Source organism: Gobius niger, assembly GCF_951799975.1.
Source record: "Gobius niger genome assembly, chromosome: 15".
NCBI lineage: Eukaryota > Metazoa > Chordata > Actinopteri > Gobiiformes > Gobiidae > Gobius > Gobius niger.
Window position 1 is genome coordinate 15,065,116 of NC_136866.1, and position 17,553 is coordinate 15,082,668.

The 17,553-nt window shown below is 44.2% G+C and overlaps 1 protein-coding gene across 2 annotated transcripts in view; it reads right to left on the bottom strand.

Annotated features, from left to right (window-relative positions):
* susd6 (sushi domain containing 6) overlaps window positions 1-17,553 on the bottom strand; it is a 32,335-nt gene that overhangs the window by 8,979 nt on the left and 5,803 nt on the right. For both annotated transcript variants that reach the window (XM_079572801.1, XM_079572800.1), the window contains exon 2: window positions 16,537-16,681. In XM_079572801.1, coding sequence (XP_079428927.1) covers window positions 16,537-16,639 — 103 coding nt within the window. In that variant the 5' untranslated portion in view covers window positions 16,640-16,681. The remainder of the gene's footprint in view (window positions 1-16,536; window positions 16,682-17,553) is intronic.

The following is a 17,553-nucleotide window of genomic DNA, read 5'->3' on the forward strand; positions in this document are numbered from 1 at the left end:
TTAGGTCAAGGGGGGGCGTTAAAAATCCTCCCTCCTGGTTCACCAAGAGCACGCCCCGGCTGCGAATATCTCTTTCTCCATCTGTTACCGATGCCGGCGTGAGCCAGAGACCAGCGGGGGAAGGACGCAAAAAAAAGGACAGACGTGGGTTCCAATTCGTGCAAAACGCAATGCTCCGCGGTGACAAGCTGGGAGCGCTCGAGAGCAGGCTCCCAGAACAATGGGTCGTAAAGGAGGGTGGGTACAGTGTGAACAAATGTGGATAAAAGGGGGGCAGGGGTGGGATTAAAGCCAGAGGCCAAGAGGATGATGATGCTCTCTTTCGTCCTGGTAAATATGTTTTGGTCACAACGCTGGCGACGTTCCAATATCCGCTGCTGTTGTAGTAGAGGGATGAGCGTGTTATGTTTTTGTTATTTTGTCACACTTTTGCCCTAATCTGAAGGGATTTTCACTGAGCTGTTGTCAAAGGCAGCGAACCCTGGGATTGGGGGCAGAGGATGCGCTTTAAATCATTTCTGTTGAGCAGTGTTTTTGTTTGTTTTCATGTTTATCTAAAAAGGCCTATTCGAGTCTGTTAAAGATTCTCTCACTGTTTTGTTGTACTTTGCCAATGTTCATTTGTTTTAATCTGATTTTATCCACCTGTTGCAGCACTCTGAGGTTTCCTTGAAATGTAAAGTGCAACATAAATAAGATTTATTTTTATTAGTATTATTTTTTGTTGTCATACTAAAACAAAGCTGTGATGTTTTGGAAGAACAAATTCAATTTTGTTCACGCTCATTTAATTGTCTGAATATATCTGAAAAAAAATTATTTTGAGTTTTAAATTACAGCTATGCAATTATTCACAATCGAATGCAAATAGTGTGAGCTCTTAGTGGTGCGTGAGTTTCCCACTGTAGACAAAGGATTTAAAACCAGCCTCTCTACTTTGAAGAGGCACTTTGGAAGTTTCGCTTCTCCAAGAAGCTTCGTCAGCACTAGTGATCGATGAGTAGACACCGGTCTCTGAAAACAACAAAGAAATCGGTCTTTGTAAAGATATATTATTAGTGCAGTATGTTAAATGTGCACTGTGACATTTTCCTCATTTGGTTTGGTCTAATCTTTTGTTCCTGGAATTGTTGTGAACTTCGGTAAAGCAGTTCCAATCCATAGCGCTATTCAGGGTCACATCTGGCCATTTCACTTCTTCTAACAATTGTAAATACATACAACCAATCCAGATATTTTACGAAGCATATAAAGTACTTCTTCTGTGGCTTCTGATGATGACATACATGATCCAAAATGTACTGTGACAAGTAGGAATCCTGATCTGGATCACATTACGACATTGAAACCCAAAGCGACTTGTGTGCATAACGCTAACTCCAATCGTATTTTTAAATGTCACGCGATACGTTTTGTTCATATACTCTCGGCTGAATATTGCGTTTCCTTTCGTAACTGGCTTTGCGCCGTGGCAGATTGAGTTTTCGGGACATTTGGTGTGAAGCGACCCGGGCGTGTGACGCGGCCCGTAACTTGGGACGCTTGAAGTCTAAGAGTAAGCGATACTCGCCGGTTTAGTATTTCTCTACTGTGAGCGCAAAAGAGAAACGAGTCACGCACGCAGGCTCACTTCAGCTTTCATACAGTGGATTCAGGAAGTATTTCTACAGTATACACATCAACCTGCTCTAGTCAAAAGGTTATTGAGGGGGAAGTATATCAAAAGGTATTGGTATCACTGCGCAACTGAGAATGCAGAACAAACAGCGTGGCCTAGAAGCATGAATGGTTCTTCCCTGTAGAGATGGCTGTTTGGGTCCCCTGTGGAGGGAGGTAAATGAGAAAACTGACGGCGTGTGGAGGAGGTGGAGATGAAGAAGGCAGTGCAGAGGGAGATGAAGTGTTTGAACAAGGGATTTAGGCCAAGCAAATATATATCAACGGTTCACCAACAGTATACACTTGAAGTAGGACAGAAGTATGGCCTCCGCTCACGAGACAAAATCACAAGTCCATTTTGAAAATCTGCCATTGGAATTTTCAAATATGTCTAATTTGAATAACCACCGAAAAACAGCGTTTTTAGTATCGCTGCATGATTATTTTTTTTGGGGGGGGGGGAACTTAATTGCAATTCCTCTTGAAAGTATTGCAATTGCGATTAGTTTTGCGGTTTGCACAGTGGAGCATGTATAAAGTTCCCAGGTTTGATTCCCGAGCCAGGTGGGGCCATTCTGTGCAGAGTTTCCTGGTGCTCTGGTTTCACAGAAACAAAATACTACTTATAAAGCGTATATAGAACGCCTTTGAAGAGCTACTTAGAAAGGGCTGCTGGTTGGAGATCCCTGGTCTAAATAAATCTATGCTCACAAAAGGCTGTGTGTGAAAATGCAGGGTACAGTACTGACACAGGTATGAAAGTCTGTTATAATGAATAGAAAATATCACAAGCTTCCCCTGTTTGTAAGACCACCCGCTGCGTACAGTCTGTTGTGCAGCCCTAACGCACAGAAGGCTAAAACCTCCGGCAGTAAATCCTGATCAAGATCCCTGCTCATAATCTGGAGACAGGTCCCCAGGTGCTGCGCTGTGGCTGACACTACTCCTGACAGGTCGGCCTGAGGCAGTAGTTGAAGGATGCATCCAACTACTTTGTGCTTTGTTTTTTGGGCAATCACCAGAAAACAAAACGTACACCTAACACATACTGCAAACAGGGCATCAACCACAAACTTAGGGGCCGCGTTTCCAGCAGCTGCATCAAAAAGAGCCTCCGGGGGGTGAGGGAGGCCTTGGAGCATCCACAAACGGAAACATCCTCCTTTGACCCACTCCCGTCTCTCGGCTGAATGTGTTTTTAGCAGGCCACGTGCTCCACTATTAAACCCCATTGTCTGCCACTACACAGGGGCCGGGTCAGTGTGGCAGATTTTAGCAGCGTGCCTCTGAAAGGCGCAACAGAACAACTTAGCATTGGAGGGCTTTAATATGCATACGAATCCATTGTGGCGGAGGGCAGGAGGGGGCCTCGACACCTCCTATTGTCAAAAGCCCACGCAACCAAACAGCCAGAACGGAGCAGATGGGAGTATGCTAGCTGAAACGAAATCTGCTCCCCCTCTTATTTCTGTATTTTTTTTATTTTTTTTTTACTCTAGAGGCAGGACAGCTGGGAGGCAGACATTCCTCCTTCTCGGCTTTCAGAACAAGAACAAAAGCGTGTGCGGGACCCCTCCCAAAAACACACGTGCCCCCCTCCCCTCGCCGCAAAATGCTGTCAGTGTGCGCAACTGTGAGCTGGTAATATTTCAGCAGCCCGGAGCAGGCAGCATTTGTTCAAGGTGAAAGTGAGGGAGGGGGGTAAGTCAGACAACCGTCTCAGGGGCAATTTACGAGGAGTAGGACGGCACGATGTGGGGAAAAAGAAGGCGACGTTCGATAAATGTCTGATATAAATGTAAATCAAAATCATAAGCATTTTCTTTTTTTCATGTCATTGTTTTTCAAAGATCAAGTTTGAGATAAAGCGTCCAGGAATATACCTGTGTTATAGTCTGACCTGATAGAAACCTGGATTGAGTTACAGCCCGTTTTCCTGCAAATCTAAGTTTTGAATGGCCATATTGTATTGCTTTCTGGAACAGCGGCAGTATCAAAAGTCTCACCTTTCGGAAAAAACTTTTAGACTGCAGCGTTTTGTATCGAAATATCAACTGCCGCTTCATGCATTTAAAGTAGCTGTGTTTTATGCAAAGCAATCGGTTTGTTGTCTAGACATGGGTCAAGGGGACATTTTTGCCATTTATTTTTGGTGAAGCGAAATATCGTAATGTCTACAGTATTTTTATGTTAGGAGGAGGACGTAAACTTCCCTTCAACTCGCCACTTTGATCAACAAGTTCTTTCCGTGAGCGCAGCAGCCCGCGGTATTGTCACGAGTTTACGGGAAAGTACATAAAGTCTAAGAACAGGCCGCTACGTTGTCGGACAGTTAATTGAAAATCAAACGCGCAGAAATGAGCCGGTGTCCCACGCTCTGGCATTAGAACGTCCAATAAGTCGGAACAATACGACGACTGTTCGAGCGGCCGGTCCGTCGTCGCCGCTCGCTTAGAGTCCAGTTGCACTTTATATAGAGCAACTGTTGTGGCAAGTGTTGGCGGGGTGACCAACCTTTTGAACTTCTGGCGCTGCTGACAAAGGGCTACTTGCAGTCCTGTCGTGATAAATGTTATTCACGTTATTCCGAAAGGGGAAAAAAAAAAGTTGATATCTGTGCGTATTTGACCGAGTAGTGACCCAGTGGCAGTACGAGTGGTCAGCATTGCGCCTTTACTTTCGATCACGGTGGTCTCTACAACGCTCCAGGATCAATTGTTTTGTAGGTTTTCAGGCGAGAGGGTCCGTCAGCAAAGAAAACCTTCCAAAAGTTGCATAATGCACCTTTAAATAAGAAAAAAAAAATGAAAACAGGACCTGCTACAACTGTCTATGTAAAAGGACAGTGTCTATTATAGGCTAAGGGGATTTTTATTTCCGCAAATCAAACTGATTTTTTCCACAAAGAGGAAGTTCCAAAGTACAGCTTATATTTCCAGTCTGCAGCGTCAAATGCAAACATATAAAGAGATTAAACCTAGTCATCGAAAACTAGGCCTGCTGCCAACACGGCCCATTATGACCCATACTGCTTGGGAACGGCGCAGTTTATCCACTTTATAGCGTCGTAACACAGACAAATAAATATTGGACAATATGGCTGCTTTCTTACTCATAAAGTGTCCGGGAAGCATATCCAATGATAATCGATCTAGTCTATGGAGATATAGACGACTTTATTTAGACTAACGTTGAATAGAATGGCTAAACTTTCAGCTGATGTCACACTAGGTCAACTATTTTCCAAGTCAATCTATGAAAAAACACTTGCAGGCAATGCTCACGTGCAAGAATCCCTTACGAACGGTCTTATTTCGAGAAATGATGTGCTTCGGTTTTGTTAATGTGTAGCTATTGAGCAAGTCCTCCACTGTGGGCTATTTACAGATGATGTAACGTGGGCAGAGGGCATTAAGAGTGGACTGAAGCCAAGTGGACGCTAAATAAGTCTAATGAACCTCTTACATCATCCGCCATAGGGCAGAACAGCGCCAAGGCCAAACAGGAAGCACACAGGAAATATTGAACATTACTTGAGGCTTAATGTTTCGAGATTAGCCTGAGCTGGAAAGAGGAGTGTAAGGGGAAAACTACGTGACTAGGCGGATATTTTGGCTTCATTTGATCTCGGGCCTAGTTTAGATTTGGTTCAGTCCTGGTTCTTGTTCTTTTGTCCCATTTCAGCCTGCCAGAACTGGCTTCAGTCCTGGAAACACCTTGTTTAGTAGCATTTTGTTGATTGAGCCAGAGCTTGATACTCCTGATCCAACTTGGTTGCTCAAAATGAGATGGGTCCCTAAAGCTGCAAACCAGTTCCCCGGTGGCATCAAAGGATGGGCTGCGGAGGATGAAGAAGCTACCTGTAAAGCCACCTGTTTTTGTTTTCAGGACTCATGTGGTTCACAGAGTTTGAAAATCATCACCTGCGAAAAGTGAGTGGAACTTATCAGCTTGACGGCTGAACTCGGAGATGATACATACAGTCTATTACACGCAGATAGCGGGCCGTAGCGCAGTCCGGTTAAGGGGAAACAGCTGTGCTCCAACTACGACCCCCCCAGCCCTCCGACAGGCAACTGCGAATGCAGAGCGTGATAGCACAAGTCCAGCCCTGCCCTTTGGCTCGGCTCGCTATCAGCCGCTGTCAGCTCGGCGCTTCCACTGGTTTTAATGACTCCGTGCAAAGCAGACAAGTGGGTAAGGGAGGGGTGAAAAGTGATGGACAACGGCAACTCTGGGCCTAATTAGAAAAGACTGTTACATCCATTACTGCTGGCTGTGGTGGTGGGTGGTAGACCGTGCACTCCGGGGGATATAGAAAACAAAGACCACAGTGATTTTGAAAACTGTTGTGGCCTCTTGTGATATGGATAATGCGTCACCTAATACTGCAATAATAATTCAGTAAAATATTGTCCAGATTATCAGCAGCTTTTTGATGGTCATCACTGACAATGTGCTCGTAAATCTACATCTTCCAATCCTTTGGAACACTTTGGACGAGGAACAACTATCCTCCCCAGAACATGTGCTATTAGTTTAGAGAGACAAACTGGACAAAGAAGCGGGGACACCACCCATAAATGCAATCATTTTGACAAGATGATCAAGTTGGCTGCAATACGAGCGCAGGAAATCCCCTCTTGAAGTACAGTTTGTCCTCTTCTATATACTCAAAACAGTTGGGAAAGTTGTTGTTTTTTGGCACGCCATTGCAAAACAGAAATACATCAGGTACATTTTTAATCCACTGCTTCCTATCTTAGCCCACAGTTCTGTATGCAAGTGCACATTTAAATCTGTGGTTGCTTAGAGGAATGTTATTGCAAAAATAAGTTGTCAAATGCGATTACGAATGAAAATAACCTAAAGGATAATGCACATCAAATTGGATATCATCAAAATAAACTGGTAGATGAATATACATGTCGGCTCTTATCTCCGTCATGCCCGTGCTTTATTAACAGAATATTAAGTCTCTACAAAGCCTCGTCCAATCCGGCGTCATAAGCCCTGATAGCAGTTGCTCACTGTCTGGCAAACTGTGTGTGTGTGTCAGCTATTGGCTAATGCTACAAGCGAGCGTGGGCTGATCAATGCCTTCTGCGCGTACGGAGATGAACACGTTTGAACAGGATGCTGCTGATGTTGACTAACGGTGTGACGAATGACGTGACGATGCCTACGCCGAGGGTCTAAAAATGCACACATCAAAAACAAATGTTAAGGGGAAAAAAAATGGTGGGGAGCCTCGAGTATTTGGGGAAAATATAGTGGTGGAGTTTGTAAAAAGCAGCGCGGCAGTGGCAGGAGCGGACAGGAGAGGCTGCGGGATATATTTAGCAGCTCATTAGTCAAGAGTTGTCCTGCACTCAGCGGGCCAGTCCCTTAGATGAAGCCCTTTGGAAATCATTATGACTGCCTGCTGCTTCAGACAAGAGCCAAACAACTTGTGAACCGACTGCACTCCTTCCACCATCGATGTGCCACAGGTTCCTACAATAAAAATGTAGAATTTAACAATGTCTGTAAAACATTATTGCAATATTTTCCTTTTCCCCTTGCCCCACAGCCGTAAATATAAGCTACTTTTATTAACCAACTAAAAAAGGAAAACTAAAGCCTACTTTGATCAAAGTAGCTATCAAAATTTAATAACCCATTGCTCCTAAGGATTGAAGTGTCAATCATTAGGAGCATGTTTGGCATCACTGGCATGTTTCACGTATTTCGACGTTTAGCAGCTTTTGTGACAGCGGCGTATAACCTGCAAAGTTCTGTGTAGCTTTTAAATCCTGCTTCAAGTAAAGAATCGGACAAGCTTGTCCCACTTCTCCTTCCTCAGCGCATTTTCATAGATTATTCAAAAGCGAAACGTTGTCTTCAAATGATGTTCAGAGTCATAATGTTACATTCATGAAGTCTCACAGGTGGGCTCTGACACCATAGCAGCACTGACGTTTGTGTGCGTTGGCATCGCAACATCGGTCCATTTCTTTTCTCATGAAAGTGAGAAATCTATATTATTGAAAGCTGAGATGAGTGCAGCAATGTAGCAGCAAATTCTTCAAATCATCAGATATTGACTGCTACTCAGGTAGATTTTGCAGCACAATCAACTATAGAGGTCTGAAGATTCAGAAATAGGGAGTAGTCACTAATGGCCACTTTTTCACAATGGATTACTGTTAATGATCTATAATCTTACTGTTGCCATAGCCGCAGGGCATTCAATATTGTCCTTGCATGTTTGGCTGTTAAATCGTTTTTGTCGTTGTTGCTGGAGTCCAAGCTAGTTTTACAAGCAGCTTTTTATAAATTCAACCTAAACAAGAGCATCTGTACCGGTTTCCCAGTTATTGCAGAGTGAAATTTCACTTCAGTGCACTTCTGCCTTTTCTTCCTTAAAGTTAAGAAACATGCTCATAAACCAACCCCAGTCAAGACTTGGGAAAATAAAAATGCAATAGGAAAGCTAGTAATGAGTTTAGGCCAAAACCAACAATTACGTTCACTGGGTTTTTCTGCAAGGCTTCGAAAAAATAGGTGCAGGACTTTTGAACTGATTTGTCATAATGTCTTAGTGGTGGTAGTAACTCTGTGTGGCCGACAATCCTCTTATCCGTCTGGGATTTTCGACAAGTAATAATTGAACTGTCTGCTGGAGAGTGTGAAGTGTTTCTTTCTATGGAGTATTTCGTAGCCAGCCAGGTAAAGGCAATAAAGTTTCCCTCGGGGCTTGATTAGAACGGCCGGGCTGCAGAATGACACGCGGTGCGAGCGCTGAGTGACGGCTCAAGTGATAAACGCGCAGGTAATGAAAGGGAAAAGCTGATGGATTCGATCGGACTGCCGCTAATGGGCTACGCGCTCACCTGGCTAATGGCTTAGGTCTACAGAAAGACAAACACGACTGGGGGGGAAAAGGCTCAATGTGCTTGTGGACACATGGGGAGGGGGTTAGCGTCGGCCGCTACAGTTTGCGGCGGTTTTGGCCCGTGGCTCTCTTCTCCACCCCCCTAAAAGCCCTCTTTGTTCTCACGTTTCAGACGAGGGGAGGAAAAAAAAAAAAAAGGAAAAATGAGACATCGCTTTTCTTCCCCGCAGTTCGGAAACCACCAGGACTAACAGGACTTCAGGGAACAGTTTCAAACCAGTAATTGTGCAGGAGCTGTGCAAGCTCGCTTCAACTGCAAATTACCAGTAAACAATCATCATCAATCTGTGTGTTTGACACACAAGAGGCAGCTTAATGGCCTAACTGGACTTTCTTTGTCAAGTCTGTAATCTTGAGAGAGGTGAACAACTATAATGCTAAAAATACAAAAACTTACAGCCAGGACAAACGCCAGCCTATTCCTGACTGAATCGATACTATGAATTTGTTAACTAGCATGCCACAGCGGCCGCGTAAAATATACACTGGTGCAGGCACTGGTGTATTCTAAGATGACAATGCCAGGATTCATCAGGCTCACATTGTGAAAGAGTGGTTCTGGGAGCATGAGGCATCGTTTTCAAACATGAATCAGCTGCAGCAGAGTCCAGATTTTCACCTCATTGAGAATCCTTAGGATGTGCTGGAGAAGGCTTTGTGCCGTGGTCACACTCTCCCATCATCAATGATCTTAGTGGAAAATGAATGCATGGGCGACAGTGGCGCAGATGGTAGAGCGGGTCGTCTCATGATCGGAAGGTCAGGGGTTCGAATCCCACCTCCTGAAAGTGCACACTGTCGTTGTGTCCTTGGGCAAGACACTTCACCCACATTGCCCCCAGTGTCTGCGTACACTGGTGTATGAATGGGTGAGTGGATCCCTGCTGTAAAGCTTTCAGGGCCTAATGTAGGTGGAAAAGCGCTATGTAAGTTGAGACCATTTACCAACCCTGGATTTGTTGACATTGCAGAAGCTTTTTGAAACAAAGCCACAGCGAGTGCGTGCTATAATCGAGGCTTGGCCGGGCTTTGGTCGGGCTGTGTATTGCACATGATGTGCAATACACAGCCCGACCAAACAAAAGTCACCACAAAAAAGGTCACACGCTGTAAAAATTGGGTATCCGTATTTCAAGAAACATATTATAGTGCGAAGATCTAGCACCTGAGGAGAGTTTTCTTATAGCAAAAAGCTCTCCAGTCTTTTGCAACCAGTGGTATGCACAAGCACTAAAAACACACACACAAAATACTATAAAACGGAATATTGTTTTCAAAGGACAGGCAATGTAAATGTTCTGTGCAAAAAGTGCTTTTCCTTGAAAAGCGTCACACTTTGGTCCACACACAAACAAGCCCTTTTATTTGACCACAGCAAGCAACGCGTTTCAAAGTCCTCCAGTGTTGAAAGGAGCTGGGCATGTCCCGTTCAGATATTTTCCTCTGTGGTCGCAGCCATGACGCTATGTGCTGGCCACTAGACTGCAGTCTGTTATTAAAAGCGAGCAGGGGAGTTGTCATACATTCTTCCTGTGCGCAACGCCACGTTTGAAAAAGAAAATATATCAAGCTGCAGTGGGTTGGTCCGACTTAAAAGTTAAAAACAAAGCACTGTGAAAGGGTGAGAAGTTTGGTGTATGAAGTTGCAACAGTCGCTGGTCAAAACATGAATCTCCGAGGCCGCTCCCCCGCTCTCTGCTGCACCCTTTGACTTCTGAGGAAACCCATTTCCCGTTCTCACACATGTTCTTGGAAACGTCACCGCTGCTCTGTTTGTTAAAGACTTCGCTGGTATTTTCCTGCACAGCTTTTTAATTCAGCTTCGAGGAACAATAACTTCAACAGAAAAATACATCGATTTAAGGGGCTCTCAAGACTGATCTGTTCAGACAAAATATAAATTAAAGAAACTGTTCAAAAAGTATTACAGACAAAAACAGACCACTGTGGCCAGGTACTATTCATACAGGTAAATAATACTCAGAGTAGTTTTAACAGTCATCTCTTTTTATATTTTCAATACACATTTCAATTTAGTCTTCTACTAGAGTTCATTTTTAGGCAACTCTACAAAGATCCAAGCTCCAATCCCATTTTCCCTCATGAATCACCTCTTAGCCCCGCAAACAATGACTTACTGTAAGCTATTGACACCATAATAGGAAGTGTAGGCAGCACTACTGGACGTGAGGACTGTTAACAACGACAAGGACGAGGTTAGTTTGAGACTGGATACAGCGTCATAGCCAGAGAATCCAAATGAAATATAGGAACTGGCATTGTAGCGTTCTGGCAGTCTTACAGCAAACTAAATGGACTTTGATCATGTTCACAATGGAGATCTTAATAAGACAAGATCTTAATACACTCGCGTTAGATAAAGACACTTGCTACATCCTTACAAAGCGCATTAGCGGTGTACAAAACATCTCTGTCCTGTCCTTTGCCTGTTGACATGGAGCGACCAGGGAGGCTTCAACCTTTTCCTTTCATTGTTTAATAAGGAATCTCGAGTGTGGGGCCGCGAGTACACGCCGTGCTCTGATCCGATTTCTAACAAGATATAGCCATAAACAACGACAACAAAACAACTTACTGGAAAGAGAAGCGTCACCGAGACTTCCTTTCATTTTTCATTTAATCTCTGGCTTTAGACTTTGGATACTCGCGTTTCAGCAGCACATTTCATATCGATATTGTTTGGAACACGTCCGTCAGCGGCGATGGCATTTTATATTCATGGAAATTTCCAGAGCCATCTCCACCTCTGCAACACATCATGGGATTACCCGTATGAATAATGTATCTGGAGAGACAGACAAAAGCAGCGTTATCGAGGGAGAGAGCTCAAAAATATGAAAGTCAGTGCGCCGCTTTAGTCATGAAGCCCTAACACTCGGGATTTGACTCGCCCCTGTTTGTTCATCACGCTTGTTTTCAGATATGTTGGCACAGTCCTGAGTCATTTGGCAATAAGCTATATTTCAATCAGTCAAGTTTCCCTTATTTCTTCATTTTTAAAGCAAAGCCAAAAAGTTTGAGCCAGTTTGGGCGTGTGCTGTTGCATTAATGATTCAACAGCTTCTTCTTTTTTCATTCTTGTTAGAGCATGTGTCTTCACCACATCTACATCTTAGCATTTTGGATAGAAAGAATTGCATAATAAAACGGTAGCCTAAAAAACACTGTTTTTATTATGAGAAAGACCATTGTTAGAATATATTACGCTTAGATCTTTGCAGTGGTATTTAAACATTTTAGACCTAAAGATCCTATACCACATTTTTTCTCGTGGTTGATGTTGGTGAAACAAAGGACCTATAATTTCCTTCTTTTCATGGATTATAAATGAAAACAAAATCTGGTGTAGAGCCTTTGAGAAAATGTGCATGGAAATGGAATAAAAGATGGACTCCTTTACTGGCACAGTCACTAGTAAAGCAAATTAAATTAAGCTAAAAATAATAGCCACCAGCTGTTAGCAAGGAATCATTTCTAGTGGAAGCAATGAGCGGCATTTGAGGAAAGTCCTGTGTATCCGTGTCATGTCCAACTGACTGAAGGAGAGGGTCGTCCACCAGGAAGCTGAACTCTCACCTCCATATTGTGTAAATGTTGCCCTGTATATTGAATTTCTTGCACCAAGGGTTTGAGAGATGATTTGAGAGATGAAACTGATTTTAAGAACTGATTTTAAAAACAGGGGAACAGAAAAACTTCACTTCAAAATTGGTTAGCTACAAGTTTGACTTCAGTTAGTTAGTTTTACAAAACCTAGGTGAATATGAACATGCTGCATGTCAGAACCTGACAGAATAAAATCGCTGAGTTTTTTCTGCGACTAGCAACAGTACGCTTATGCTAATGGCAGCATGCTAATGCTAATGGCAGCATACTAATGCTGATGGCAGCATGCTAATGCTAATGGCAGCATGCTAATGCTAATGGGAGCATGCTAATGCTAACAACAAGGAATCAAAGCTGGAAAAGAAACTGATTGAATCACCTAAAGTAATAAATTTATAAATTGGCCTCTGCTGGAGTGGCCAAGTATTTATGTTTTACAAGATTGTAGATTCCAAAAAATCTATATCGGTTGAACTCTAAGTAATAATGATCATTTTATTTCAGTGAAGCAGCAAATTAATGAAGAACTTTAGTTATTGTTATTTGAATTTTTAAGGTACTAACAGGAAGTGACATTGATAGAAGTAAAGTTCCAGAGCATTTTGACTAATTTCCCATTGACAAAACCTGGTCGGCACAGCAACAGTTTAAAATTGTTTGCCTCTATAAATGTCACTTCCTGTCAGTATCTAATAGGGAAGTGAAACAGGCGGCACGGTAGCGCAGCGGTTAGCGCCTCCGCTTCACAGCTAGAAGGTCCTGGGTTCGATTCCCACCAGGACGGGGCCTTTCTGTGTGGAGTTTGCATGTTCTCCCCGTGTCTGCGTAGGTTTCCTCCGGGTACTCCGGTTTCCCCTACCACTAAAAACATGTGCAATAGGTGAATCCTCCAGCCAGGTGATTCTGACCATCAGCCTGGCTCCACATCTGGAGATGGGTCCCCGGGCGCGGCACTGCCGTCGACCACTGCTCCTTACGGGTTGCCCCAGTGGCATCGAAGGATGGGTTAAATGCAGAGGACAAATTTCCCTACGGGGACAATAAAGTCTACAAACAAATAAACATCACAAAAACAGTCAGACTAAAGGAAGCTGGGTCAAATATTTGGCAAAATGTTATATACACATTATGATTGTGTTAAAAATTGTGTCTAATGTGTCATATGCACTTTAAAGGGGGGGTATTATGCAAAATCGACTTTTTCAAGCTTTACATCATGTTATTATGTCATTCCCTCATTAAAAACATGCCTGAAGTGTTGCTTTGGCACATTCACGTATTTTTAAGTAATCTGTAAAAACTCTGATGGCGGCCATTTTAGAGATAGGTTTGCCTGAGTCCTCCGAGGAACGCCCCCACCTACCGGAGACGCCTCTGAGCTTTCGTCACCAACCGAGTAACCAACCACTGCTCCTCAGCAGAACCCCCTCCCCACTGATGCCACAGACAGCGTGTGGAGGGGGCGTGTCGGAAAGGGTCAGAGGTTCTTAAAGAGACAGAGGCCTATTTCAAGACATTCACTACAGCCATTTTGAGAGAGACATTTTATACATGGCAGTTATTCTAATTTACTGCATTTACAGACCAACAGAAGGTTTCGTCATCATTGTAGTGCGCTATAGACTGGTGCTATGTGATTGAAAAAAGCATAATACCCCCTCTTTAAGGATGGAGCAACACTGTAACACAGAATGCTCGACAACAACGATGTGCTTCGAGAGAAACAATATGTTGCGTCAGATATTGCACTTGAAAACAAAGCAGATGTAAATAGCAGCTGAACAAACTGTCCCTCTGCATCGTGGAGGCGTCGCTCTTAAAGGCACAGGCCCCGATACGCTGCTGTCGTACTTTTGATTTACTGACTCACCTACCGTACAGTACAGTGCGGCTGCCTTCCTATCGGCGCATAACATTCACAAATCACTCCCACCATCGCAGCATCAACAGCTGAAGCAGCGCCGCGAGAGAGTGAGAGAGAGAGAAACACACACACACAGCCCACATGCTATATCCAGGCGCGCACGTGGGCTGGGGATTTGAGGACATGCAATTCGGACTGGGAACGTGAGCGAGCGCGATACCGGCCTCTGGAATGAATCAGGGGTGGTTACGTAAGAAGCAGCAGCGGCGGTGAAGCGATGAAGCAATGCACTGGAGATGTACATAACGCTTATCTGTTTCCCCAGTGTCGCTGTAGATCGTAATGGTATATTTTAAGGCATTATTAAAAAGGGAAAACAAACACTGTCAGGCAAGGACATCTGGCACATTTCACAAGCTGCTGCTCCTGCTGCTGCTGGAGAGAGGGCAAGAGAGGAGGGGAATAAGTGTAGTATTGTAACAAGAGACGTTAATATGCTCATTGAGCGGATTTATGTTGGTTTTGCATGTTTAAACGCAAAAATGTGGCGAAATGCGTTGCTACCCTGAACCAATTTACCCGCTTGCCTCTTTAACAGAGGCTTAGGAGGGCATTAGGTTGCAAATCATACAAAGCCGAGCAGCCTTTTTGGGTTTTTTTTATAGAGCTTTGTTGAATGGTTTTAATTTGTGTAAAACTGCATGAGTCATTTGCGCCAAATGGTTTATGTTAAATAAATGATTTGTTGTTTGGGATGTTTTGTTAAGCATTTAATTTCCTCCCACGGTCCTCAGCCTAACGCACAGCAGCCATTTAAACTGCAATTTCTATTCGATTGCTATTATTTGCGGTTCTAATTCAGGTCCGATTGAAACGTTACCAAGCACGAGGCGACATCTTTACTATACCTGGCTCCTTTCACAGCGGCATGTGGATCTAATTGACAAGTGAATGCCAATAATTTACGCCGAGACAACAAGCCAAGCTGCTAACGTGAATGTAACGGCACCAACTGAAGGCGAAACGCTGCACATAAACGGCAGGTTCAGGAAGTGGTACTGGTCGTGCTCCTCAGGATGAACTCATAGAAATACACTGTTACCATGGAAATCCGCCATCTATAGAAAAATAGCTAAAAAGAGGTCTGACCACTTTCTGAACCCACTTTTGTTCCACTTGTTGGGAAGCTTCCCCGCTGCGACACGTAACATAGAGTGACTTCCAATTCCCAAATGCGCCGCGGCTAATCCACTATCGAAAATCAATTTGCCGTTTGGCAGATAATAAGCCCGTGATCTCGGAGCGAAACACTAACCCTTATATCCAGTCCCGGTGAGGGCTAATCGCTGAAGAAGAGTGTTAAAGGGCCTCTCAGGACGCCAAATGTCAGCGCTGATTAAAACCTTATGACAGCAACGTGACCGCAGACAGCATCCCCCTCCTGTTGTTCACCCGATAGGGGAGATAACTGGGAGGGTTAGAGTGGTGGGTCAATGGACCGGTGGGGTGGGGTGGGGGCAGCGGGAGTCAAGTCTAAGGCCATCCTCAAGAGCTACAAAGAAACCAGAGGGAACCCGGGGTGAAATTAGATCATTTCATCTAACGGGCCAAAGAGGGAGAAGAAGAGAGAGAAGTCACATGGGACAGGACACTTCCATTCACAAAACGGACCGCGACAATGGCTCTTCTAATCATTGAATCTGTAAACAAGTCGTGCAGTGGGTGAGATTATTATCTATATCTTGTTTACTCCTATTAAAATTACAAAATGAGGAGCGAGAGACAAAAATCTCGAAAGCAAGTGCTGATTGGTTCTGACAGGCTGGCTCACAGGACAGCTCGTCTCATTGGTCAAAGTCGTGGCACCTGGGATTCTGATTAGTTGCGGAGATCAGCAAAGGAAGGGACTAAAATCATTAAATATTACGTACGTCAAAATGGAGGCTCAGGTGGTTAATTACACAAAATCTATAAAATGTGTAAAAACATTCAAACTTACAGAGCTTTAAACAGACCTCTAGTGTGTGCGCTCAGTCTTACATTTAACAATAAGAAGTGTCTGAAGATGGAAGCGAAATGTCCTCATCTTAACCAACCCGGTCCATTTGATGACATCTGAAAAGTCTCTACTACAATGGAACAATAAACACTCGTCCTTCCAACCCCAAATCACCTTTGTACCAGAACATGTCTGTAGCAGTCGATACTACCGGAGTAGCTTTTATAAATCGTACAATCCTATAGAGACACGGGCATTACTATCAAACAAATTGAAGTCATTGCAACCATTCAACCACCAAGTATGACGTCACTTTGGATGTAGCTGCCATCATTGCTCGTGTGTCTCCTTCTATGATCCACACACACAATCAACTCCAAACCCCAAGCCTATTACCGCCTGGCCGACGATTGGCACACCCCCGCATGGCGAGAGAAAGCACGGTCTTACCCGAAGCGTGGCCGTCGTGCGGGAGCAGGGCGCAGAGCAGGAGCAGCGCGGCGGCCGTCAGCGAGGAGGGACTGGACAGGGCTCCCATGATCCCATCGCACATGTTTCCCTGCGGAGACCGGCGGCAGTCCTCTACGGCTTTAACCTGTTTCAGAGGAGAGACGGGGGAGAGAGGAGAGCGGGGGATTACAACCAGCAGTCAAAGCCGCCGTTACGTAATCGCAGGCAATGCACGGTAACAGGAGGGCAGATACGGTATAGAGCTATAGGGACTGTGTGAGGGTGACGGCGCAGGGGAAAACAGCTGGGTAGCAGATAAGGCCTCTTCATACAGATGTACAAACCATGAAATCATTTGGAGCAAATGCCATCCCCAAGATTTTGATAAGGAAAAGTCTTTATTGTCAGTTCTACCACATGTAAAGGACATATACGGATCGAAATTGTCTTGTATTGACGAGGGAAAGATGCGGTTAAAAGCCCCAGGTCTGCTTTATCACAGTGTAGAGCATTAATAACATGTACGGGCTCTCTGTATGTACATGGGCATCAAAATCAGAGATAAGACTGAAATTTGCACCGCTAAAAACCATCCACATCCCAGAACACGTCTGTAGAGCTCTTAACTGCAGTGTTAGCAGGCATAAAATGGCAGTTTGTATTGCGCCTTCTATTGGGACTCCTCTGCCGAGTCCCAGCTCTTGGCTTTGCTTCAACTAAACAACCTCGATTTAGAGGCCGAGCTCTTCGCTGCCGATGCCAGCGCAAGGTGGGAAGGCCCTGGCGTTTCGGTAAACGCAGGCGGAACTGCTTTACATTCGAGCAGTTGACAATGCTGTGCCTGGGAATGGACTCGATCTCTTTAACTACTCTCCAAACAGAGGGAAATGTGTGTTTATAACTTTGGTCTAGCCATTGTAATAACGCCATTGTGCACAAGCCTTAGCCACAGGAAAGTATTGCGTTAAATACAATCCATTTTTGCAGTTAAAGCGTGGACAATATTGAACGGTTTAT